Source organism: Aquila chrysaetos, chromosome 5, assembly GCF_900496995.4.
Source record: "Aquila chrysaetos chrysaetos chromosome 5, bAquChr1.4, whole genome shotgun sequence".
NCBI lineage: Eukaryota > Metazoa > Chordata > Aves > Accipitriformes > Accipitridae > Aquila > Aquila chrysaetos.
The window spans coordinates 75,991,508-76,017,619 of NC_044008.1; the positions used below are offsets into that span (position 1 = coordinate 75,991,508).

Consider the following 26,112-nt stretch of genomic DNA (forward strand, 5'->3'; position numbering starts at 1 on the left):
CGTGGCCGGGGGCTGCGAGGGGCTGCCCGGGCGGCGGGGAAGCCATCTGCGAGCGGCGGCGGCGGAGGGGTTAAGTGCGGGATCAGCTGTTCTCATGTCATTACGGATTCTCTTCATTTTATACAGAGCTCTGTTTGATGTCTGAATGCACAGGGGACTCCCCCTCCTCCTCCAACTCCCACCCCTTTTATTTCGCTCCCTCGCCCTCTCTCCCTTCCTCCTCCCCTTCCTTTCTCTCTCCCCGCTCCCGCTCTGGCTCACACACACCCTTTGCAGACCGTGCGCTCAGTGCCAGTGTCTAATGGCACCGAAGTGAACAGGCGAGCGCTGCTCCCGGGGCGCACGGCGCAGCCGGCCTGCCGCAGATGAATCCCTCCTAACTAGCGCCGAGGGGTCGGGAGGGACGGCCGAGGAGGGGAGAGCCCGAGGGGCGAGCCGGGAAGACGAGGATAGCGGTGTGCGGAAGAGGACGGACCCGCGAGCAGCTTCACGGCTACCTGTCGACACATGCTGTGCTCCATGGCTAACTCGGGCTGCCTCCTTGTCTCCAACTCAGGCATGCTTCCTCACTCTCTCCCCTGTCCTCCAGCCTTCCTCTACCTCCAACAGGTAAGTCACCCTCTCCGGGGGATTTTTTTGCTTTCCGGTTCACACGTGTTTCTGGCCGGTTCCCTCTCGGTGGAGGGTCAGAGCTTAACTGCTTCCTCCCCGGCCACGGGGCCTCTCCGGCACCGGCCCCGCGGCACTGGCGAGTTGCGTTGCAGCGGTGGCTCGTGGTCCTCGCCCGCGATTCCTTTGGGGTTTCTCCGGTTTCTCTGCCGAGGCGGCTGGGAACGCGACCGGGGCTGGAGAGCGGGCTGAGACGCGGGCAGTGCGGCAGGCAGAGCCGCCGGCGCGGGTCCAGCGCTTTCCCTGCCTCGGCGCTGCTGCCGTTCGGCAGAGGCGAGGGACGATGATGGATGCTCGGATAAAGGAACGAGGCTCCTGCGTGGCCTGAGCAGCCTCTGGGGAGAAGGGAAGGTGACGAGCTTGTGCATGCACACGCGTGTGCGCATATGTGTGTGTGCGCGTGTGCCGTCACGTCGTGCGTGTCTGCAGCCAGGCCGTGGGGTCGAGCGTGTGTGGGTTTGTCTCGCTGTTGACAGGAAGGTGCTGCAGAGTGACCCGGGGGGGGGGGGGGTGGGCAGTGGGTCTGGGCAAGCCCCAGGACTGGGCAGCCCAGCCAGAGGGTGCCCAGGCCGTCGGTTTGGTCCTTAACTTCTGGCCAGGGCGCGCTGCCCTCGGGTCCCACGCCGGACCCAGCGCGCCGGGTTTCCGGGCTTGCCGTCCCAGGGGACGCGCAGCTCGGGAGAGACAGCGTTTTCTTCAAAAGCCTCTTTGCTGCGTCGGAAATCCCGTCTCCCAGCCAGGCGAACTGCTCCATTTGTGCTTTCAGGAGTTTAAAAATTCATAGCATCCTCACCGTGCTCGGCACGGCCTGCGCGGCTCACCTGGCAGCCGAGGACAGGCGGCGTGGGCACAAACCCTCCTGCCCCGGCGGGGAAGGATTGGGGAGCGTTTCAGTCCCTCGGGACATCCGTAGCCTGCGTCCGAGCGGGCTTGGGGCCGGACCGCGGCCGCGCTGGCGATGGGGACGGCGAGGCCCATCGTCGCTCCATCCGGCACGCTGGAGATGGGGTTGGCAAAGCTGGTGCTGCCGCTGGTTATACAAGTGCAGCGGCAGCCACGGGGTGCGCGCGGGGCCGGGGCTCACACGGGGGCTGCTGCAGAGGCCGGCCAAGACGGGTGCATGATTTATTGCACCCTCCTGCAGGCAGAGGCTGGGGAGAGCTGGGGCTGGGCTGGATTTCGGTCTCAGCTTCCCCAGGCTGCGCCGAGGTCCCTGCGGCTGCTGCTCGGCTGCCCAGGCGTGTCTGACACCGAGCAGAAACCATCCCCGAGCCCCCACCCATCCCCGGGGAGGTTTTCTGTCCCTCTGAAGGGAGAGCGTGGATGCTTTGAACCGGCAGCCGGCGCAGGGCCTGGAGCCTCTGATGGGAGCGGGCGGCAGCGTGGGAGATTTCCCTCTCCGGCCGGGATCCCCTTGTCCCCCAGCTGCCACGAGGGGCTCGGCTGCGCCGCTCACCCTGCGGAGCGCTCCGGCACAGACCGGCTGCGCTGATTGCCGGCTCCCGGGGCTGCGGCTGGAGGCAGCAGGGGCCGGCAGCGTTGCGGGCAGGCGTGGGCTGCCCGCTGCCGGTGCCCAGCTGGGCTGTGCGCAAGTGGAGTTTGGGGTCCCTGGGAAGGGGAAGCTCTTCCCCAATGCACGGCTCTGCACCCAGCAGCTCCTGGTTCCCCCATTGCCCTGTTTGTTTTAATTTGACCGTCGTGTTTAGCGTCTCTTCCTCCCCGCTCTCCCAGAAGCCTCCTGCTCCTTGGCAGCAGGTCTGGACTTGCGAGCCAGGAAGGAGGGTTTTATTAACAGATTTGGAGTTGGATTTTCACCCAGCTAATGAGCGCGATGGAGGCCAAAATCTCCGTCCTCTTCCCGGGGCTTGTCCCTTGCTGAGGTTCTGCGCCCAGCGCTCGGGGACGGGGTGTTCCTGGTGTGTGTCGCAACGAGGCGTCAGGCAGAGGGACGTCACTGGCAGCCGTCACGTGGGGAAGGGGCACAGGGCACGCGCTGCTGCCGGGCTCCTCATCCTGCCCGGCTGAGCAATGGGCTTGTCTGGTGCCTGGTGGTTTAGCCCTGAATTCGCTCTGGATTTTGGGCGTGCGCAGTTTCGGCACGCCTGCGCTAGAGGAGTGTGCAGGGAGCAATGCTGCCTTTGCCCATGGGCACGTGCCTGCCACAGAGCTTGCCGTTGGCCAGCCGGCTTGACTCACCTGTGTGTGGCCAGAGACACCTGGAGGGGTTTAACCAACTCTCCCTGAAGGTGTTGTGACGTGGGGTCTGTGGGGAGCTCGGTTTTGACCCCCCAGGTTATGGTTCCCTGTCCAGAGCGTGTGTGTACGTAGGGAGGCAGATGTCCGTGCATCAGACCTGGGGTGGTGGGCACGTACACATGGATGGTGCCTGAGCCCTGCGGCTGCAGGGGCCCGTGCTGGCCACCGGCTCCCACCGCGCCGGGACACGTGTCTGGTTGGGCCGGCCTTGGCTGGTCAGGGGGGCTGAGAGCTGGGGGGCCATAGGGTCTGTGTGCGGTAACTGGCCTTATCCCCTTCGGGCACGTGCTCTCCCCACAGGGAGCTTGTTGGCATTTGCTGTATTTGTTCCCGAGGAGGCCACTCGTGTTTCGTAGCTCACCAGCCCCGGCATTTTTGACAGTGCTGGTATTTGAAGGAATGACCAAGAAATGAAGTTGTCTGCAAAACTTGGACTAGGCCAGCGCCAGGGCAAATCCAGCTGCCAGCGGGCTCCGTTGGTGCAAATGGCTCATCCAAGCGGCTGCGGGTGCCTTGCGGCTCGCTCAACTCCCCCCACGCAGCTGCTCGGCCGCCCCAGTCCTAGCCGCAGGAGCCGTGGTTCGTGGCACTCTGCGTGGTGCAGCCGCGCTGCGTGCAGGAATCGCCCCCTCGCCCTGCCGCGCTCCAGCATCGGGGCAGGAGCAGGGTTCCAGGGGGCCGGGAGGGGAGGGGGCTGCAGGGTGGGTGGCGGGAGGGTGTGTGTGTGCCCGTGGCGGAGCAGCCCACGCTGGTGGGGCAGGCGGGAACGCCGTGTCCTTCGGTGGGGCTTGGCGGTAACGTTTAGCTCTTGCTCAGCGAGGACCTGGGCGCAGAGGGAGACTCTGGTAGCTGCGTTTTGTTAACAGAGGAATCAGTTGCTGCTTAAAAAGTGTCTCCGCTGTAATTATAGACGAGCAGCTAATACTCCAGGACAAGGCGCGGTGCTGACCTGGAACAGACCCGGGCTCTGAGGCTCAGCATCGGCGTTGGAGCGTGGCACAGACCCGGGCGCAGGCAGTGATGTGCATGCGGGGCTGGATGCGAGTGCAGGTTGATGTGGAGGTGGGCTGAAACCTGCCGCAGAGCTGCCCCGGGGTGTCGCTCGCCGGGGCGTCCCCGGTGCCCGCGGTCGCACCGCGCTGCCCAGCCCACGGCGCAGGAGGCTCCTCTGAGCAGCACCCGGCCCGCTGGGAAGCAGCCTCTGCAAAAGGCTGCTTGGAAAATTCCTTTCCAAAAGGGCTGCTGCCAAGTTTAGCATATTATATTTTTAGGGAGCAAGTCTATTCCGAGCAATATTGTAGCGTGTTGCAGCAGCGGGTTCGTTTCAAACCTGGTTTCTCCCCCTGCTTGCGCGTTGCACGGATGCGAGACCCGGCGCGTGGCTCCCGGCTCCGGCCGAGTGCCCACACTGCAGCGGGCGCCTTGCTTGCACAGCAGAGGACAGGTTTTAAAGCTGCAAAAAACACGTTTTCCTTTTTTTTTAATATATTGAAAACACTGACATTAATTTTAGCTTTGCAAAGCTGGTTTTCCCACAATAGCTGTAATTTAGGCCTACACTGCCTGGCGATGCTCTTTTTATAGGTATATTCCTATTTTAGTACTATAGTGATGGGTGAATGAGTAGATTAAATTAGATTTAGTATCTATCATTCTTTAAAGCATTACAGGCAGCCGGTGGAGGGGTACGGTTTAACAAAGAAGGAAGGCTAATTAGGAGAGCAGGCGCAGGCTGCCCACACCAGCTCCCGCCACCCCCAGCCCCGGTCTGCCCCCGGCCTGCAGCCGCCCTTGCTCAGGGCCCAGCGTCCAAATAGGAAAGTGCATTTGAAACCAGATTTTCCTGCGCTGCCCCAGGACCGGGATGGCTCCGGGGTTTGCAGCCAGGGATGGGTGGGATGCTGGCCGCTGGGGCCAAGCACCCGGGGCTCCTCTCCCCTCTGGGGATCTGCAGAGTCACGGCGGTGACTTGGCTTGCCGGCTGCATTCCCCACGGGGGGAGCGCTGCCGCCGGCTCCTGCCTGGGTCCTGCTGCTGGACCCGGACGGGACTCCCACCCGTGGGTGCATTGCGTCTGTTGCGCTGGAGGGACCTTGGCAGCAGGGCCCTGCCGGCACCAACCCCGGTGTGAGCACGGTGGGTCTGCAGGCGGCGGCAGCAATGCCGCCCTATTCCCAAGGCTTGCGGCTGTGAAATGACGGGCTTCAGTGGTGGAGCCGGCGAGCGGCGGGGACACCAAGGGGCACCGCAGCCCCTCCAGAAAGGCCATTAGTCCCTGAGGTGCAGCTGGTAGTGGCAAGCAGGCACACCGGGCAGGCATGGGGCTGGGCTGCTGGGAGGATACGGGGAGGCTTGAGAAAGTGCCGGCATCAGGGAATGCTGGGAAGGGTGCCTTGGCACGGGAGGGAACCAAACGTCCGAGGAAGGAGCTGGGTCTTCCCAGGGCTGGGATGCCCAGGCTGGGGCAGAGGAGGCTCCAAGCCCATGGAAAGCCATGGCTTCGACATTCCTGCTGGGGCAGCCGGGCCACCCCAGCCTCATCCAGCCGGGCAGCGGGGTGTGGGGGGCAGGAGCCAGCCTGAGCGGGGAGCACTGTAGGTAAACGGCAGCCCCCAGCGAGAGCCCAGTGATGCAGAGCGAGCGTGGGCACAAACCCCCCGGCGCAGGGCACACACGGGTACCCGTGTGCTGGGCAGGGCCGCAAGGCAGTGCCTGCACAACCCTGCTTGTGCCAGCGCCTCAGCGCACTGAGGCTGCTCCCTGCGGCAGCGGCTATCGCCTGGTGAGCCCTGCTGTGCCGGTGCAAGCCCTCGTATGAGCCGGGCAGTGAGTGACCAGGGTGTTCTGCAATCCTGGCCATGCTGTGACTACTGGCTTGGTGAAATGCCACCGCCATCGAGCAGGCTCGGAGCTCCAGGCTGTGCCCGCAGGGCTTCGGACCTCCACTGCCTGCAGGCAAGCGTGGCTGTACTGCGGGCAGCCCTAGCAGGGCTTTAACCTGCACCACTTTCCTCGGTGTTCACGCGGCCAGGCAGGAGCAGACGTCCTCCCTCGCTCCCTGAGGCAAGGGCTGCTGCAGCGGTGGCACCGCTGGCATTGCAGCCCAGGTGGCAGCTGGGGGAGCAGCCCCCTTGACCCGAGCTCAGTGGGCTGCAGGTTGGGGGAGGCTCTGGCCGGGGACGGACGGAAGGCCACGTCCCAGCAGGTGACAGGGTTTTTGTGGTGGCCACCACAGGATAGGCATCCTCCGGGGCTGCAGGCATTGCCTGCAGTGGGGTCGGGTGCAGTTCCCAAATCCCCTACAAGCCCTGCTGTCCCCAGCCAGTGTCCCCCCGCCCGGGTTCTCACTTTGCCCCCCTGCCACCTTCCCGAGCATTCAGCTGGCTCTGGCGGTCAGCAGCCACGGCGTCCCCAGGGGCAGAGCCCCCGCCCCAGCAGCCTTGGCATCCCGGCTGCGCTGCACGGATCTTACAGACGGGGTTTGCACAGCATCAGCAGGATTCGCTCCAGCCCCTGTGTGAGCAGCACTGCTGAGATGTGATCCCTGGCAGCAATAACCTATTAAACAGAGCGAGACAAGCGCTGGAAGGAGACCCAGTTGGAGGAGGCAGTTTGCGGGGACGGTGCCGGGAGCGGCACTCAGGCAGCCCCCGCCTCCGTGCTGGTGCTGCCAGGGTTTTGGTGCGCAGGACGGGCCAGTGCTGCCAGGGAAAGCAGGTGGTTTAGGGACTTGTCGGGGTCAGCGCCTGCGAAGCTGGGTCCCACTCCCACCCTTGGGGATCTCAGCCGTTCCCCCTCTGTCAAAGAGCCAGCGAGCTGTTGCACCCCAGTCCCAGGAGGGCTCCGGCCAGCGTGAAATGGGTGTTGGGGCTGGAGCGTGTCTGCAGAGCGAGGGTGGCCGTGTGTGTGCCCACCGGGTCCCTGTGGCCAGCAACGAGGAGTGGTGGCTGGTACATGCCGGCAGGGCCACGATGGCAGTGGGGCTCGCTGCAGATGTAGGGGTGGTGGCAGCTGGCGTGCCTGGCGGTGGCCCCGTGGCAGGGGGATGAGGCAGGTCTGGCTGCTCCTGCTCCCCCTCGCCGGAGCACCGGGCTTGCAGCACTTTGTCATGATTTTCCCCTCGTCTCCGAGCAGCGATCCCTCACTGCTCGCATTACCCGAGTAGAAAATGACACATAAGCTGACATGATTGCTGCGGCTCCCAGCGCCCCGCGGCAGCTCTTCCCTGGTGGCACGGGGGGGGGGGGGGGGGGGGGGCGGGCAGGGTGGGTGGCATACTGCCTGGCCCCCACCTCCTCACCCTGTCCGTGCTCCCCGCTGCTGTCGCGTTCCCCTCCAGCCGACCTGTCGCAGAGCCGGGGAGAGGAGGGGACCGGCGGTGCCGAGGCGGCACGTAGGCGAAGCTGAGCGGCAGAGCGCCGTGACCAGCTACCTGCGTGCCCCGGCCGCTCGTCTCCTCATCTGCTCCGTGCCTGCACCATGCCGGGGATCGTGCTGCTCCCCTGCGTCCCCCCGGCCTCCTGCAGCTCTCTGCGTGGCTGGGGACCCCCCAGCAGCGCGTGGCCGCCCCATCTGTCGGCACCCCTTCGGCGGCTTTCAGGCCCGGGTGAGACCGGTGTTTACCGGCAGATTCCTGTCCCTGTCCTTTCGCCTAGGCTGGCTGGGAATGCGGCTGGGGACGTGCTGGGCTGGCAGGGTCAGAGCTCGAGCCTTGGGTCTAGGCTGCAAGCCGGGGCCGTGCTGGCTGCATCCCCGCTCCGGGTGCCCGGCAGGATGCGCGGGTACCGGGTGTGCGGCCAGCTCGTCCCCCGGCAGCGGGACCGGCCAGGGCGTGCGGGCAAGGCCCCTTGAGCAGGCAGGAACTGCCCAGGGAGGGAAGCAGGGGAAGGATGTGCAGGTCCTGCTTCGGCGCAGGGGCTCAGAGAGCCCGGGGTGAGCTGAGCCCTGCCTCCGGGACGGGGTCCCCCAGGGGAGCAGCAGCGGGGCCGTGCCTGGAGGAGCCCTGGCACCGGCTGCGGAGGGGAGCAGCCCCCAGCCTGGGGGGATCCCGCGTCCCGTCCTCCCCGCCTGCGCCCGCTCGGCATCTCCCCACCACAGCACTGGCCGCAGCCTTCAAACGGCTCTTGTATAAAATCAAAAATGGGGAGAGAAGAGCGGGAGCAGGCGACAGTGGCAGCTTATTTGTGATCTGCATTGTATGGGGAGCTCTTAATTAGAGCTAATTAGACTAATTAACTTGCAAATGAGAAAGTCGTCTTTTTCTCCTTTTCTTTTACAAGAAAAATAAAAAAGACGAACAACAAGATAAATACTGAGGCTAATTACTTTGTACCTGCTGCAGAACCCCTCCAGCTCGTGGGATGCCCCGCTCCTGACCAGCGTGCCTGCCCAACACGGTGTGCCGTGCCTATCCCTGTCCTGGTGTCCTTGTGGTGGCTGTCCCCACTCAGGGCTGATGCCACTGCAGGGCACAGCTATCCACGTCCCTGCGGTCCCTGCTGGCAGAGAGGGACCACTTGCCATCCTCTGTGCACCCTCGTGCCCCTGTGCCTGGCGAGGATGCGGCGCATGTCCAGGAGCCAGTGGGGGCATGGCACCGGCATCGGAGCCTGGCACCCTCCCACCAAACCCATCCTGTCCCACCCTGGGACCAGACTGGGGGGGGGTGCCCTTCGCGGCACCACGCAGTCCCGGCTGTTTTTCAGCTCTTCCCTTGTGGCGTCTCTGGTTTCCCCCTCGCTCTGCCGCCACAACACCCCAGGGGCTTTGTTAGCACAACTCGGTTCAAATGTCTGATTAGTCTTTAGGAGATCGAGGGGTCAATTTTCCACAGCTCCTTCCTCTCCATTTAACTAATTTAACTGCGCGATTGTTACAAATTTCATTTTATTATAGCCCTGCTTCTCAGTCCAATTGAATTACCAAAATCTCATTTTCTCAGAAGTGCTGAATATGTAATTAGAGGAAAAATTATGCTCCTGACTGCCTATTAGAGAGGGCTGTGTGAGGGAGCTTGTCCGGGCACACACGCAGGTCCGCGGTTCCCCAAGCGCCCACGCTGGCTGGTGCGAGCATGCGCGCGCTTGCGAGGCTGCGCGCGAGCGAGCGCCACGTGCGGCTGTGCCAGAGCCCCGGCGCAGCGGCGGTGTGACAGTGACAGGGGGCTGTGGGTGGGCTCCTGGGTGCAAAGGGCTTTGCAGGACCGGGCCAAGGGCCGGGCAGTGCTGGCTGGGCTCCTCGGGGACCTGTGAGCCGTGGGGCAGGGTGCGGGGATGGCGGCTGGAGCCGGCGTGGTGCTCGCGGGGGAGGCATGAGGCCAGCGGACGTGGCTGTTCATCCTGCTGCTCGCTGTGTCTTGAGCTGTCTGGATCCGGCCAGGCTGGACTCGGATGCCGGTGGCTCCGGCAGCGCCGCACAAGGGCCACGGCTGCCAGGGAGCCAACAGGGGCAGCCGGCGCGGAGAGCACCAGTCCCCGAGCAGGACCAGCCTCTTGGCAGGTGCTGGGAGCGGCCGGGGAAGGGAGCCCAGTGCCGTGCCTGCGCTTGTCTTAGGAAACCTGGGGCAGGCTTGGGAGCTGGCAGCCCCAGCAGCGGCAGCCCCGCTCTCCGGCACTTGCAATGGGCCGGGCACCCCGGCCTCCACTCGCCTGCCTGCATCTGCAGCGGGACCCGCTCCAGGGCCTGGGAGGGACCGTAGCCCTGCCGGCACATGGCCTTGCCGGAGGAAGATGCCTGCTCCTCGCCGGGCCCTGCCCTTCTCTACCTGGGCTGTGATGGCCACCCACGCACTTTAGCTTCACAGTGCGGGCTGGGACACCTGAAGGTGCCGTGTCCCCTCCAGAACCCCTGTGTGTCTCTCCGTCTGGGTGCACTGGGGACGAGGCACCCTGCAGCCCTTCCCAGAGCAGCAGCTGCTCTCCAGAGCCCCCAGCCCCTGCCAGCAGTGGGGAGACAGCGGCTGCCCCCCAGGACAGCGGGCAGCAGCAGACGGGCCAGCCTCTGGCGTGGCTTGGTCACCCTGGTGCGCAGAGCCGTGCGGTGCGTGGGCACCCGCATCTGACGCTCCAGTGTCTGCGGGGCTCAGGAGGAGCAGGTAGCTCAGGCAGACACTGCTGAGGACTCTGGTCCTCTCCAGCCTATCCCCGTCCCCGGGCTCAGCGGCCAAGCTTGTGCCTCATGTGCCCACCTGTCCCAAACCCTTTGGTGGCCACTGGGGAACAAGCGCTGCCGGGAATCCCAGCCAACACTGCGTATGCCAGGTCTGCGTTGCTCCGGTGTGCCTGTAAGAAGAGCTGTGCTGGGGGGGCTGGCCTGGCTGCTGCCCTCCAGCAGCATCTGCTTGGGGCTGGGAGCTACTACGGGTGAGCCCCGGCACCGCCGGCAATGCCGGGAGCTGCTGTGGGTGAGCCCTGGCACCGCAGGCGATGCCAGGCCCTGCTCAGGAGGGAGGAGAGTGCCGCGCATCCTGGAGCCGTGGTCCTCCTGCTGACTGCAGGCCTGATCCTGTCACGTCTCCGGCAGTGACGCAGCCCTGTCCCTCCCCGGTGCAGCGGCACAGGTACACGCGAGCCTGGGAGATGTCAGCCACGCGCACGCGGGGGGTGGCCGGGAGCCCCCCCAAGCACCCCCGTCTCGCCTCGGTTACACAACATTATCATTTCATAATACTCTGAAATATACATGAAGTTGGCTGAATGCAGATGAAATTGCACCATTTACTTCATGAATATTTCATGCAGCTTCAGCTCCGAAGTTTCCGGCTGGCAGAGCCAGGAGCCGGGACCGGACCCTGCTCCCCCCCCCCCCCCCCCCGCCCCACGCAGGAGGTGACAGGGATGCGCGGTCAGGTCTGCCCCCCGGGGTTGGCGTCTCGTCCCCCCTCTTGCTGGGTACTGCGTGGCTGCTGGCCGCCACGTCCTTCCTCGCTGGGCTCCCGCGGGCAGAGGGGAAGCAGCGTCCGGCCCTGGCCGTGCCCCGGCCCCTGGCAGCCGCGGCAGCCGGGCTCTGCTGGGGGGGGGCTCACGGGGCTGAGGGCAGGAGCTGGCCCCGCTGCCCTGGGCCGGCAAGGGGCAGCTCCCCTCTTTCAGGGTCCTGGTGCAGGGGAGGGGGGGCAGAAGGTGCCGGGACAGTTTGTGGCTGCCTGGAAAAATGGTTTTTTTCCCATGCCAGCAGGCTGGCCTGCCTTCCCCCCGCTCCTCCTCCTCCTCCTCTCGCGCCGTCGCTCCTGCCCCTCGGGTCCTGCCTGTTCTCTCCAGCCCCGCTGCTCTTTGCAGAGCTTCCCACTTGAGCATCCCCGGCAGATGCCATTAGCAGGCTCTCACCCCTCCCCTGCCTCCTCGTTAATGAAGACATTAAGCACGGCGGCTGCTACCTCCAGCCTCCGCAGCTCCTCACCTCCTTTCACGGCTCCTTCCCGGGGGGGTGATTCCCCCGTTGTCCCCCCCCAGCTCTCTGTGGGGCCGCGATGGCCCCCATTCTGGGGAGGAGAGGAGAAGCGATCTGCTGGCCCCCACGGCGGGCAGGGCTTGTCCCTCCTGGGGCCAGGGACGTCCCCGCGGCGAGCACCCCGGCCCCGCTCCCCGCTGCAGCCCGGGGCTCTGTGGCTGGTGCCTGCTCGGGGCCGGGCGCGCTGCTTTGTATGGATGGCGCAGCATTTTGGGTAATGAAATATTCACAGGTCAGTGATTCCTTGAGAAATGACGGGGATCAGTCAATTCCTTTTCAGGGAGTAATTTTCTTCCCCTTCACGGCCTCTGTTTCATGTTGACAGTCATTAGCATGAGCGAGCGGCTGGATCGAAGGGGGGACGTTGTGGCTGTCACGCAGATGAGCCGTGCCGGGCACGGCCTCGCAGCAGCCTGCGGTGATGGCACGGCCGCGTGACCCCTGGGTGCCTGGGGGGCACGTGAGGCCGTGCGAGGACCCTCCCGCCGCCGCCGGGGCGTTTGCCGAGCCCGTCTCTGCCACCCGGCACAGCACGGCACTGCTGCACCACCCTGCTCCGAGGCAGCGGGCACGAGGGCAGACGCTGCCGTCGGCCCCGGTCTGTCCCCAGCTCCGTGTCCTGCCGGCGGGCACGGCAGGTCCAGCTGCAGCAACGCGCTGCAGACCTGTTGCAGCAGCGAGCAGCTGCCCTGGCGCGGGCAGAGCGGCAAGCTGGGGTGCCCTCGGGGAATTGCTCAACATCCTTCCCTGCGCTCGGCTCTGACCTCGGGCTGTCTCGCCGTGCGGCAAGGGGACGCCCTGACAGCGAGCGAGCAAGCAGGAGCCGGTCTGGGTCAGAGTAATGCGCTTGCTGCCTGCCTGCCTGCACTGCCTGCGGGATGTGCTGCCCACTGAGGCTTTGCAGCTTGGAGGAACATCTTGACAAGCTCCTTGGATGCTGTGGTGGGGTTAGGACCCCAGCCCCTCGCTGCACCCCTCGGCGGGTGGCTGGTTCCCAGTGGAAGGAGCGGGAACAGCCACCAGCACTGAGGACCGGAGCTGGGCTGGGCTGCCTGCAGATCCATGCTGCCTTTGCTTCCCGGACACCTGTGGCTGCAAGCTCCTCATTGTGTGCTGCTCTGGGGGCTCCTTTCTCCCTGGCAGTGGGGAGGTACGTGGTGATGGGACTGTGCCTCCTCCCCAGCTGCTCCGGGGCTCAGCATGCTGGCTTCCAGGCTGCACATGTGCCATGACCAGGTGGTGCCGTGCCACCCCTGCACCCTGCACCAGCAGCACTGGCCGGCGTGCAGCACGTGGGAAGGGGACATCCACAGGCAGAGCTGGCTGGGTGTGGGTCACCCTGGGCGAGAAAGGAGAGAAGGGCTGGGGTGAGGTGGTAGAATGGCTGCGAGGCTTTTGGAGGAAACTCTGGGCACGTTTGTGGTGGCCGCGGGGTCGCAGGGGAGGGGACCAGCCCCAGGACAGGCTGCTGCCTGGTTGTAAATTGTGACCGCATGTGCAAGCAAAGGCTCTGGCTGAGTGTGGGCACAGCTCGCTGGCTGGCTTTGCGGGACCACCATGGGACCACCGCGCTGCCCATCCAAGGCTGGAGGCGGGTGGCAGCAGGTGACGGTTGCTCGTGAGCGGTCGATAACTCAGGGGAGCTCTCACGCTGCACCTTTGCACCATGCCGGCAGGACGCCCATCGCGGGCAAGGTGTGGCGGCACGTTGCAGGGTGCCTGGGGCCAGTGGGTGCCCTATTGTGAGCGCAGGTGCTCTGCGCTCAGCTAATTGCTCAGACACGTCCTCTGCGTTCGGGGGCTCATGGTGCGTTATTTTCTTAAAAAGGAGCAAATGTTAAAAATGGCGTCGTCAGCCCTGAGCTGACAGGCACAATCACCAAAGTGCGGCGTCGGCAGGAACCGGCCCCACGCGCTAAATGACTTGAAAGGAGATGGCCTGGATTGTGCTGAGGAGGCAGAGTGCGGTGGGGAGAAAGCAAGTGGAGCAAACAAAAAAACTTCATTAATTAAAGAAACTCGTTAATGAGGGACATTTAATCAGCTAAAGATGATATCCACCCCTGCCTGCTGCAGCAGCTGCTGCGCAGGGCTGGTGGTATGAGGCTGAGCCGTGGGCAGGGCAGGGGATGCCGCACAGGGGACACCACGCAGGCACCCTCGGGGTCCCCCCAGCTCTGCCCTCCAGGGCTGGGCTTGGGGAGCAGCGTCCCGCAGCCGGCTGGATGGAGCCGCTCCCCAAGGGGGTTCCCCTGGCCCCAGGCTCCTCAGAGCAGTGGTCTGCCAAGGAGCCGGGAGGCAGCAGGACGCCCGCCAGCCCGCAGGATGCAGCGGCACGTGCCACGCTTCCCAGAGCCGCTTCTCCCCTTGACAGCAAAGGCCTCTGCTGCCGTCCCCAGGGCCATGGTGTTTCGGCACAGGGCTGTGCCACAGCCCTGCCAGCATCCTGCCTGAGCAGATGGGCAGCGTGGGGAGCGGAGGTGGCGGGGTGCTGCTGGTGCCCCCCGTGCCGTGTTAAATACCGCCGGCTTTGCTCCACACTTGGCCTTGGGCACTGCACTAATCTCCTGTCTCGTTTACTAAATGAGGGCCATGGGCTATTAATAATCAGATTTTCCTGTAATGCAAGTGTGGAAAGCTGCCCCACAAAGCGCCGTGCAGGACCATCCCTCCTGCCGCCGGGAGGGACATGCAGTGCGTGAGCAAGGGATGCTTGTCGGAGCCCCCTGTCCTTGGCACCCACGGGCCGGCACCGCGCCATGGGCTCCCCACGGGGCTGGGCACCCCAAGCTGGAAGCACCTGGCTGCAGGCCGGTGCCATCTGGCTGCCTCCCCTGGGGTGCAGAGGTGGGTCCCCAGGACCCCGGGCACTCGGCGCAGGGAAGGACCCAGGGAAGGGGCTGCTCCTGGTGCAGGCTCAGGGGCTGCCGTGGGGCCGGGGCCCCAGTAACCTTCCCGGGAAGAGCAGAGGGGCCCCCTCACTGCCCAGGGCTGCCCAGGGACGGGGCTTTTCCCACGCTGCAGGCAGCCCAGAGCAGCCGGCGGGGAAGGACGCAGGCAGCACGGGGTGTGGAGCTGAGCAGCAGCCGTTTCCCCGTGACGTCAACGGGCATTGCGCAGCCAAACCCGTCGCCATCGCCCTCCCTGCGGGGCCCTCGCCCCCGGCAGCCCCCCGCCACTGAGCCGAGCAGCCCCATCCCTGGGCATGGACAGGCAGCGCTGGTGGGAGGGAGGTGCTGGGAGCCGTAGATCTGCGCCTCTGCAGCACCAGCAGCCCCGGCGACGGCGAGCAGCAAAACAGGGGAACCTAATGGTCCCTGAATGAAATAATACTTGGGCTGACAAGCACTGCGACAGCCCTAATTAATAACAGATATGAACGTGGCTGTCGGGACAGGCTGGCAAGGAGCCAGCGGGGCCCAAGACCTGGGCAGGTGGGGATGGTCCCTGCCCCGGCACCCGTCTGCATCCCCCTGCCCGCTGGCTCTTCCCACCTGGGCAGCAGTGCCCATCCCTGCCGTGTTGGTGGCTGATCCTGGCTATGGTGACAGCAAGGATGGATGTCCAGCATGCAGGAGTGCTGCAGGCAGGGAGGGTCGGGCACTGGGCATCAGGGATGCAGGCAGGGAGCGTCGGGCACGGGGAGCGTGACCGCTGTGACTGTTCGGTGTCTGCCCGCTCCCTGGAGCAGGCTCAGGCGCCGGGGCCAGGCTGAGTGCAGGATGGAAACCCTCCAGCCTGTGAGGTGAGGTTTGCACCCACGGTACAGGTAGGAGCGTTGGCCCCGGCTGCCCGGCTCGGGGGCAGTGCCGGGGATGGGGCTCTGCCGTCCTGCAGCATCGGCAGCCCCAGGCCGCGCTGGCAGGTGCATCTGGCTGGTGCGTCCCCGAGCAGCTGAGTCAGCACGGGAAGGCGCTGGCGAGCCTGCCAATGACTTGCAGATCTGTAGCGGGATTATTCACGCTGGGTTTGCATGTGGTCCCTGCCGTGCCCCCGGCGCGGGCTCCGCCGCCTCCCTCGCAGGCGCGACGGCCCTGCCGACTGGGGGACAGCAGCGAGCAGCGCGGCCCCCCGCCTGCCCCCCGCCATCCCTCCGCACCATAAATTGGCCACACACACAATTAAGGAGCTTGTCTCCGCAGGCTGAGCCACAGATGTATTTCATGGGTGAGAGGCTGCCACAGCGGGTTGTAAAGCATCCGAGGGGCTGCCGGCGCTGCCCCACGCGCTGGCTCAAGCGTTTGCAGCCCTTGGCTGCCGGCGGGGGCTGCTGCTGTGCGCCGCGGTGGGCTTCTGTGCGGTGGCGGGTGCAGCACACGTGTGTGCAAGGGGGGAGAGCCTGCGGGTGTACGCGGGGCTGTGAGGATGGATGGTGGATGGGTGTGCAAGAGAGGCACAGGCTGGCAGCCCCCCCCCCGCCCCCGGCAGGCAATGGGCAGCCCTCGGCCCGTGGTGTGGGTGCAACTCACCCCATTTGACCGGGGCGGCCAGGCTGGCTGCGTTAGAGCAAAGGGCCTAATCAAATATTTAACAGTTAATTGATCCCTCTTTGGTGTTTGCTAAGGGGCCATCAACATCCCTCCCTGGCCGCCCCTCCCTGCCTCCCCAGCCCCGCTCCCCTTCGCTGCCACCACCGTCACCAGGATGCCGGCTTTGCTGCTGGCAGGCGCTGATGCTGTGCAGCCCCCCTGGAGCGACGTTGCCAGCCTGGCTTTGCTTTGCTCCACGTTGGGCTCCAAATCAAGGGCTGCCCTGGTTTCCTTCCCTGCGGAGAGGGTGATGTGCAGGCTCCCCCAGTTAAGCCCCGCAGCGGGGCACTCCGTCCTCCTGCTGCCCGAGCCCCAGTGCACTGGGCAGGCTGGGCCCCAGAGCAGGAGAGGATCGGGGCTCAGCTGCGGGCGATGTGACCCAAGAGCTGCCGTGGCACAGAGACAGGCCAGGGTTTGGAGGGGGGACACCAAAGGCTGGGGTGTGGTGGGGCTGGGGGGCCTGGGTCTGGCTGCGGGGACCAGGACCCCTCCCCGGGGCAGGTCGCAGCCCAGGCACCCCAGGGACGTCAGTGGGTAAGGGGGATGGTGCCGCTGTCTCGGCAGGGTAACCAGGACGCCACGGCTCCGCCGGACGCGATGGCTCAGCCCTACCCCCCGGCCCAGTACCCCCCACCCCCCCAGAACGGGATCCCCGCAGAGTACGCACCACCGCACCCCCACCCCACGCAGGACTACTCGGGGCAAAGCACAGTACCGGAGCACGCCATGACCCTCTACACACCAGCACAGAGCCACGCCGAGCAGCCGGGCACCGACGCCAGCACACAGTCCATAGCAGGGACGCAGACAGTACCGGTAAGGGAATGGTGTCCACGGGGGCGGGTGGGGGTCCGAGGGCAGCGCCGGAGCTGCCGGGAGGGGTGCCAGAGCAGCAGTGCTTGCCTGGCTGCGGTCCCTTGGGGCGCCGGGCTGGGTGCCGCGGCCGCCAGCTCCTTCCCTCGCAGTCCCCCCCCCCCCATCATTTCTAATCACTTGTAATCTACCTGCTTGGCTGCCTTCCCACCAGATAGCTTCAATTACGGGGTTGTAATGCAGCGCCGGGGAAAATGCTGAGCCGAGCACTTCCCAGCCTGGCCACGGCAGCCCCGCGTGCGGGGTCTGCCACCCCCCGCCCCGAGCACACCCGTGTGCCGTGGTCACGGCCCCTGGGCACCGTGCCACCGGGCTGACGGAGGGGAGAGAGATCGGTGCGAGACCACCCGATGCTGGCTGGCTCTCTGGAGTGGGTCACCCCCTGCACTCTCCCAGGCCTCCCCCTCCTTGGGGTGTGCTCCCTGCGCCCCCCGCCCAGCACTCAGCCCCCCAGGTCCCTGGCACCACTCATTGAGCAGGTGATGCCCTGACCCCGCTGGCAGCATCGGCTGAGGCGGGGAGGTGCAGGCTGGTTCCCTGACTCCCAGCAGGCAGAGATCCCCTCTGGCATTCCCCCGACTCGCCGGGCTGCAGGGAGACCTGTGGGGTGCTGCCCGGAGCTTGGGGACTGCAGGGTCCAGGGTGTCCCTGGAGACAGGCAGGGCCAAGCACAGGGGAGGGGGACAGTCCCAGAGCCCAGACACCCGCCAGGAACGCGGGGCTGGCAATGCCGGGGGCTGACGGCCGGCGGTGCTTCCCACAGCAGACAGACGAGGCGGCACAGACAGACAGCCAGCAGCTACACTCCTCAGACAACACAGACAAGCAGCAGCCCAAGAGGTTACACGTCTCCAACATCCCCTTCCGATTCCGGGACCCTGACCTGCGGCAAATGTTCGGGGTGAGTCCAGCCCCATCCAGCCACCTGCATTCCCTGCTCTCTGCTCAGGTGCTGCCCTGTGGCACCCCAGGGACCCCGGCACTGTCCCGTACCAAGGGCCCATCCTGCCCAGCCTGCGGCATGCCCGGGCACCTCCGTGCCGCTGCTGGCGGGGAGCGGTGATTTGCAGGATTTGCTCCCTGGTTAACAGCCGGGCTGTTGGACCAAGGCCTGTGCATGGAGGGGGGAATGATACAGAGCCCTTGTCCCTCCCCTTGTACCCTTCCCAGCCCTCATTAGGATTCAGAGCAGTGCAGGCTAATGAGATTTTGGGGTGATATTCCTCAAGTCCTGGAAGAGCGGGTGCCATGGGAGGGACAGGGGCTCTCCCCTGCATGGCACCGAGGGTCCCCCGGTCTGGCCCCCAAGGCAGCCCCCTGCCCGTCCCTGGACCGGCTGGGCGCAGAGCCCTGTGCCAGCACCCCCGGGTGTGGGCGCGGGGCAGGGGCTCTGTGGGTGCTCACGCCTCTGCTCTCTCTGCTTGCAGCAATTCGGGAAGATCCTGGACGTGGAGATCATTTTCAATGAGCGGGGCTCCAAGGTGGGTGCTGCCCGCGGCCGGCACCATTATGGCAAGCCCTGGGGAGGGGGCCAGGCAGAGCCAGGATGCTCGGCAGCTCCTCTGCCCGCTCTCCCCTCCTCTCCTGCCCCGGGGGACCCAGGCATGGGGTACCCCATCTCGGGGCAGCCCCGTCCCACTGCCCTGCGCCGGCTGAGGGGGCTATGTGGGTCCTTGCGCCCCGAGCGCCGGAGCGAGGGGAAGGCTCTCTCTGCCCCTCCCCGCACAGGCAGCTCTTGTCCCTCTGTGTGTGGATGTCTCTGTTGTATCTTCCCTGCTTTCTGTGCCCCTCTCCCAGACTCTTTTCCCAGCTCGCAGGCAATGCTGGGGCCTCAGCCGGGAACCCCAGACCCAGCGGGGGACCCGGCCCGGGCTCTCCATCTCTGCACTGCGGCAGCCTCATCTCCTGCGCCAGCTCTCCTGATTCACCCCCTCTCTCTCTCTGTCCCCGCACCCTCTCTCTGTCTCTCTCTGTCTCTTTCTTTCTCCTTTTCTCCTCTGCTCACAGGGTTTTGGGTTTGTAACTTTTGAAACTAGCACAGATGCCGACCGGGCACGGGAGAAGCTGAATGGCACCATCGTAGAGGGCCGGAAGATTGAGGTGCTCAGATAAGTGTGCTAGTGCCATGCCTGCGTGTGCGTGCGTCCCCTCCACCCTGCCTGGGGGCCCTCTCCTGCCGGGGGCTGCAGGCAGGGCAGAGCTGCCGGGGGGGGGGCTGCAGGCAGGGGAGAGCCGGGGCAGGGGACACTTTGGGGCAGCCCCGGGTCCCGCGCCAGTCCCGCATGCCCCAGGGGAGGCTTGCCCGGCGCGTGCATGCATCCGTGAATGCGGCACGGGAGCATGTGTGCCGGTTGCTGGGAAGGTCGTCACTTGGCGCAAGGAGCATCTGGCTCACACAAACCTCCTGCGTGCGGGGAGAGCTGGGGCACCGGCCCAGGCTCTGGCTGCATTTTGCCAGTTACAGAGGGGTCTGGCAGACCCCAGCTGCCTGCAGCCCTCGTTGCCCACCACGCAGCCGCCCTGAGCTCTGCAGGGAGGAGAGGGGCTCTCTGCTCCTTGTGCCGTCCCCACCTCCCCTGTGCCCAGGAGGGAAGGATGCTGCACAGGGCTCCTGTGCCCGCTGTGCAGGCAGCTGCCACGCTGCCCAGCCCCCGAGGCTTTTATTTCTTCAAGCCAGGCAGAGGGATCAGGCTCTGCCTGTTCGTTGGCAGCACCTTGCTGATCGCCGGCAAGCGGTGGGAAGCGCGGCAGCACGTGGCGGAGGGACTGGGACTCAAACGTCCCCAACAATGCTGAGTGCAGGGAAGGGCAGCCTGGCAGGGCACAGCGATGCCCCGTGGACGGGCCGTGCCTGTCGGAGAACATGGTCCGACAAAGCCAGGCAGGAGCTCGCGGGCGCTTGCAGGAGTGGCCCGGACTCCTGCCACGAGCGTGTCCTTCCTGCAGGCTGGGTTGGGCGTGGGGTGGGGACAGGAGGCGGCCGAGCCTGGCAGCAGCACATCAGGACTAAGCCTGAGCATGGCACTGCCGCGGTCAGGGTATCGGCCAGCAGCCCGACCAACGCTCATTGCTGGAGCCGGGAGGCCTGGGCTGGCCGGGGGTATGGGCAGGACTGCATCACAGCGGGGCGGCTGCGGGCAGAGACTCTTCCCGTGTCTCCCCGTGCGGCTGGCATCCTTCGCTCCGGCATCTGAAGCAGCAGCAACGCGCGCCGAGCGCAGCCGAGCGGGCCCTGGACTGCGGCCTCGCCAGCCCCGCTGCCCGCAGGTGCTGAGCTCCCATCCCCTCTCTCTGCAGGTGAACAACGCCACAGCCCGGGTCATGACGAACAAGAAGGCTGCCAACCCCTACACCAACGGTAAGGGCCAGCACGAGGAGAGCCGGAGCTGTGGTGGGCCGGGGCATCCCTGGGCACCCTTGCTGCCAGGCTGCCACTGAGCTCATGCAGCAAACGCCCTCCGCACCCTTGGGCAGACGGGAGAGCGGCCGCTGCCTCCCCAGTGCAGGGATGCAGCCCCCCCCCGGGCACCCCACGCCCAGCGGCCGACCGGGGATGGGAGCTGTGGCCCCTCGGAGCCCAGCCGGGGGGGGGTGGGGGGAGCACCGCGGGGAGGATGCCCCCAGCCTCACCAGCTCTCCCTGCCCGCAGGCTGGAAGCTGAACCCAGTGGTGGGAGCAGTCTACGGCCCTGAGTTCTACGCAGGTAACGTCACCTCGGGGCCAGCCTCGCTGTGGGTCCCCCTGAACGTTGGCCCCACACCGTGTCCGACCCTGCCGAGCAGCCCCCGGCCCCTCTCCTCCTCCTGCACGCCTGCGTGCGCAGCTCCCCTCGCCCCAGCGTCCCCGCGGGGCTGTGTCCCCGCGGGCCATGGGGCAGAGGCGGGCTGTGGCACGGGATGTCCCGCGGTGGCTGCGGGGGTCCCAGCCGTGCGCTGCGGGGAGCTGCTGCGGAAAGCCCACGTTTGTTCCCTCCCTCCCGCAGTAACGGGGTTCCCGTACCCCGCCACGGGGACGGCCGTGGCCTACCGAGGGGCACACTTACGGGGACGAGGACGCGCCGTCTACAACACCTTCCGGGCTGCGCCGCCGCCACCGCCCATCCCCACCTACGGCGCGTGAGTACCCGGGCAGCGGCGGGCACCGCCTGCCTTGGGGCGCGGGGATCATTTGCTGCCGCGTTGCTCCGATTCTGCTGCCATCAGTGTCGGCATTGCCGGGCTCTCGCGCTTCGGGAACGGGCTGCAGCTCCCCCGGCACCTGCCTGGCCTCGGGCTCTGTGAAACCGCCCCCCCAGGATGCTGCCCCTTGGCATGACCCACATGCTCACCAGCCTCCTGTGCCCCAAAGCACAGACCGTTATTCCAGCTGTGTTGGTTGGTTTAATAGAAATACTTTCTCTCCCGGCACACACGGCCGCTCTGGTGTCAGGCATGGCCGTGGCAAGATGTGGCCGTTCAGTTGCTCCCACCGGTGATCATGCCCTGGACTTCTCCATCCTTGTGGCACCCCCTGCCCTTGGCTATGCCCTCTGCCTATCCCCACGTCCCTGCCAGGAGTCCCAGCCCGGGACGTGCCCTCGGGCTGCCTGGACGGCCACTCCTGGCCTGTCGGCTGCACCGCTGGAAGCAGCTCCCCCAGTTCAACTGGCTTCACCCCAGTCCCTCTCGGTCAGTGACGCAGGCCGGGCTCTGACGCCTTCACCTCATTTGCAGGGTTGTCTACCAGGACGGGTTCTACGGAGCTGAGATCTACGTAAGTGCCGTGCCTGGGTCTGGGCCGTGCCAGAGACCCTGTGCCGGGGCGGGGGGCGAGCGGCACCGGGCAGCTCCGCGTTGGGGTCTGCCCCCTGCCAGCCCCTTCCCCTGGGGAAGGCAGCTGGAGCCCAGGCAGAGTGCGGACGTGAGCGCGGCTCCTCCGGAGCGAGCTGGGTGGCACCACGCAGGGTCCTGTGCCCCCAGCCAGGCCCCTCCCAGGGCCAGCACCGTGTGGGATTTATGGCTTCGGTGAGCGCCAGTGCGCTGTCTTACACCGGCATTTAACCTCCATATTTAAGAAGCCATTGGCGATATTTCAGGCGGGCGGCTGAAGGATTTATCTAACGTGACACCTCATTAAAGCGATCAGGGAGGTGACATTCTCTCCTCTGGAAATTTAATTTTTTAAGGTTAATGTTTGTGAAAGCCCCTGGGGAATGGTAATGAGGCTGGTGTGCGCCTGGTAGCACGGGTACCGGCTCCCCGCAGGGTCCCACCGCTGTTCCGTGGCAGTGCCCAGGGGGTGCCCAGCTGCCCCGGCCCCCCGAGCCTCCCCCGGTGGGTGCTGCCCCCTCCCTGACAGCAATCTCTCCTCCACTGCAGGGGGGCTATGCCGCCTACAGATACGCCCAGCCCGCGGCAGCAGCGGCAGCATACAGCGACAGGTAAGCACTGCTGCGCCGCGGGCATCGCTCCCGGTGTGGGGGAAGACCCGTTTCACCCCCTGTACCGCCCGGTGTGACACACCCCCGCTTTCGTGCCCCGCGGGACGAGGACGGAGCCAGGCACGATGAGGGTGTCCTGCAAACCGGGGCCCCTGCGCTCCTCTTGGGCTCGTTCTGAAAAGGACTGGCGCCCAGGCAGGGAGAAGCGGGGAGGTCCCGGGGGGCTCCCAGGCGCAGCAGGGGGAAGCAGCGGCTGGGAAGGGGGGCTGCTGAGGGGAGACGGGACCCCAACCCCGGTCGCTAACGCCCGCCACTGTGTTTGCTCCTAGTTACGGCAGAGTGTATGCAGCGGCAGACCCGTACCACCACACCATCGGCCCCGCCGCCACATACAGCATCGGCACCATGGTAAGAGCAGCCCCCACGGCCTTTCTTTGCTTCCCAGCACGAGCTGCAGCCAGCCCCGGGGAGGGGGGGCCGGCACGGCAGCCCGGGGAGCCTGCGGGGTGCAGGGGCAGGCGAGGGGCGCGGGGCAGCCCTGCACACGGGGGCTGTGGGAGGGGGAGCCGGGAGCTGGCGGCGGTAGCAGGAGCAGCGCAGCCCCTGCCTGGCTCTGTCCGCAGGCAGGCAAGAGAGGAGGCCCCCCCTGACCCCTACGCCTCCGCCCCATGTGCCCCGTTACGCCCGGCCCCCGGCGCCCGCACGCAGTCCTGCCCGCGCACGCAGCTTCCCGGGGGCCCGGCCGCCCCCTGCGCCGGCTGCCTGGGCAGCACCCCAGGGCCCTGCCCGGGGACCGGGACCCCCTTTCTCGTCCCCGGCGCAGGGCCGTGTCCCCAGGCCCCGGTGCGCAGCCACGCACAGGGAAGCACGCGTGCGCGCGCCGGCGCCTGCAGCCCACCCACGCGCCACGGCTCTTAGCTAGCTTCACAACCAGCATCAAAGATGAAAAATCCCACTCATGGGCGGGATCTCAAAGCCAACCCATCTTTTTCTTCCTTTTTTTTTAAACACACCCCCCCCACCACCCCAACTGGGACCGGGCTGCCAAGCGCCCCTCGGCACCCCCGGTCCCAGGCAGCTGCTAGCGAGGGGCCGTGGCCCCTCCGTCCCGCGGGGATGGGCAGGGTGGGTACCAGCCCAGTGCTGCAGCGGGGATGGGACGGGCTCCTCCGCGGTCACTGCAGGCGGGAGGAGACCTGGCCACGGTGGTGCCATGCTGGGGGCACTGGGGCTTGGGGCACCCTGCAGCCCCTGGCCGGTGCACGGCTCCAAGGCAGCACTCGTGGCCGTCCCAGAACCAGGGCAGCACTGGGCACCGTCGGCCCTGCCCACCCCTCACGTCCCAAGGACAGAAGCGATTTGATGTCATTTTAAAGAGGAAAAAAAAAAAAAAAAAAAAAAGGAAAAAAAAGGGAAGAACTGGGCTTTGCCTCTCTCTCGAATACTGATTGGCTTTTTTTTCATCTTTGATGTTGCAGGCTAGTCTATACCGAGGAGGGTACAGCCGCTTCACTCCCTACTAGCAAGACAGACACAGCCCCTCCCACCACTAACACTGACTGCTCACTAGCACCAAACCAAACCAGGCAGACAGAGCCGAGGCCGAGCCTCTGGAGGAACCGCGGGCCCTGCCCGGGCGGGCCGGGGCTGGGGCTCAGGCCGGGCTCCGCTGAGCCACGGCAGCCCACACCCGTAGGGTTACCTCAAGCCGCTCCGTCCCGCCGCCCGCCCGCCTCTCCTGCGCCGTCCGCCCGCCCCGGCGCAGCCCTGCGCCTCGTGCTGCCGAGGGCCGCGCGGCCCCGGGCGGCTCCTGCCCCCGGCACCCCCGGGGACTGCGGGGAGCGGGGCCAGCCCTCGGCCCCGCCGGCACCCCGTTCCCAAAGCCGGGTCGCGGGGTCCCCGTGCAGCTCCGCTTCCCCGGCCCGAGCCCCCAGCGGGCGCTGCCCTGGCTGGGGGTGCGGAGGGCTCGTCCCCCCCGCGAGGCAGGAGGGGATGCTCTGCCCGCGGGCGCGGGGGGGCACGGCGCTGACGGCGGCCCCGGAGCAGCCCCTCTGCCCCCCCGTAGGAGAGAGAGGAGCCGGCGGGGGCTGCTGCAGGGCCCGGGGACGGAGCCAGGCTGGGGCGGGTGCGGGACCCCGGGGACAGCGCCCCGGGCAGTAGCGCTTCTCTGGGCCGACTGCGCTGCTCCGCGGAGGAGCTCCGGTGCGGCAGCCTGGCTGCGCGGGCGTGGGGTGCGGTGCGGGGCTTGGGGGGCCGGGCTGGCGCCTGCATTCCCCCCCCCCGGCCAGCGGCTCGGCCAGGCTGCCCCGCAAGCCGCTCCAGCGAAAGATCTGCCTCTCTGTTTCTGTTGTAGTGAAACCGCGGCCGTTTCCTTCTGGGACCAGGAAGGGCAAAAAAATCCACACACACACAAAAAAATCAAAAATAAAAAAATTAAAAGCAAAGCAACAAAAAAAAAAAAAAAAAGCAAAGCGGTAACAGCCAAGTGAAAGTCCCATACTGTCCACACACGCACCGAGCGAGCGAGTCCCGGAGGAGCGCCGCGGCGAGCACGGACCGGCCGGACGTGCCAGAGGGGTCCCTCTCCGCCCCGGCCCCGCAGCCCGTGGCAGGGAGGGAGAGCCGGCGCGCCGCCGAGCGTGGGGGCATCCGGAGGGGCCTCCCCCCACCCAGGCGCAGGGCCTGGGCACCACGTCTTCCTTTCAGCCCCGGCGCGGCGGCGCTGGGGGTGCCAGCGGAGCGCTGCGGCACGCCGCCCCTTCCCCGGCTCTGGGGACTGGGCGCCAGGGTGGGAACTTGGCTTCGTGTTTCCCAAGCTACGGCGCTACGGCGCTTGCCGGTCATCAGCGTGTCAAGTGTGCGAGGCCTCGGCTCCTGTACGGAGCTGGGGTGGTGGTGCAGCCGCTTTGCTGAGGCGCTGGGCGTTGCAGGGGGATGAGCCTCTGCCTTTTAAAGGGAATTTTTGTTAAGAGGAGCTTGCAACTCGCTTGCGATCCCTTTCCCCTCCCTCCCCTCCATCCCCTGACGCACCTGGGGCTCCCACCCTGTGGGGAGCAGCCCTGACCAACGCCGCTCGCGGCCCCCTGCGCTGAGCCGGGACGGGGACTGCCCCGATCCTGCTCCCGCTCCCGCCTGCTCCGTGGCGCGGGACATGCTTACGGCCACCCGTCCCTGCCTGAGACAGCGGGACCCCACCAGCCCTCAGCGTGGGGTCTCGGCCATTGCATCGCCCAGGACCGGGGGCTGGCATCGCCCACGGGGACCAGCCCGAGCCCCGGGGTCCATCTGCAGCAGCCGGTGCGCCGGGTCCGGTGCCCAGCGGCACGGGGCGCTGCGGAGCCCACCCCGGGGTGCAGGCCTGTCCCGTAGGGCGGCCTCGCGCTCAGCCCCCCCCCCGCACCCTGCCCCGCGTGGCTCCGCCACTCCTCAAACCTCACTTTATAGTCTGCAGACGCCCCCGATGCTCCAGCGACGAGCTCCCCCTTTTCTATTCCCGGTGTACATAGCCCCAGCCACCCCGGCCCCGCGCCCCCGCCCCTGTACAAAGCTCCTTCCATCGCTGTACTGGCTTCTTCCTTACAGCAAACCCCTGCGCCGGCTGCCGGTGCGCAGGCTGGCGCCGGCCCATTCTGTATGCTTCAAAGGTGTGACCATTCTAATAAACATTATTATTATTATTATTATTATTATTATTATTATTATTATTATTATTATTATTACAAGGATTATTATTATTATTATTGAAATTATTAATAAAGATTTCTTTCTTCAACCAGGGCGACTCAAGTTTTGACTGGGGTGCTGGCACGGGCCTGTGGCTGGCACTGCGGGTCTGGCCATCCTGGCACGCCTCTGGGCAGGGGGCTGCAGCCTGCAGCAGGCGAGGGGGGAATGCGCCAGGGCCTCCGGCCTCGCCATAGC

General features: G+C 66.3%; 1 protein-coding gene across 15 annotated transcripts in view; it reads left to right on the plus strand.

Annotated features, from left to right (window-relative positions):
- Positions 1–25,871, plus strand: part of RBFOX3 (RNA binding fox-1 homolog 3) — a 191,040-nt gene extending 165,169 nt beyond the window's left edge. For 5 of the 15 annotated variants that reach the window (XM_030013117.2, XM_030013119.2, XM_030013116.2 and 2 more), the window contains 11 exons: positions 16,464–16,715; positions 17,536–17,673; positions 18,200–18,253; positions 18,780–18,872; positions 20,070–20,130; positions 20,422–20,475; positions 20,755–20,887; positions 21,485–21,524; positions 22,130–22,191; positions 22,521–22,599; positions 23,670–24,538. In XM_030013117.2, the coding sequence (XP_029868977.1) occupies positions 16,497–16,715; positions 17,536–17,673; positions 18,200–18,253; positions 18,780–18,872; positions 20,070–20,130; positions 20,422–20,475; positions 20,755–20,887; positions 21,485–21,524; positions 22,130–22,191; positions 22,521–22,599; positions 23,670–23,714 (978 nt within the window). In that variant the 5' untranslated portion in view covers positions 16,464–16,496 and the 3' untranslated portion in view covers positions 23,715–24,538. The other 10 variants (XM_030013110.2, XM_030013111.2, XM_030013112.2 and 7 more) reach the window with 6 other exon arrangements.
- Positions 25,872–26,112: the final 241 nt, after the last annotated feature.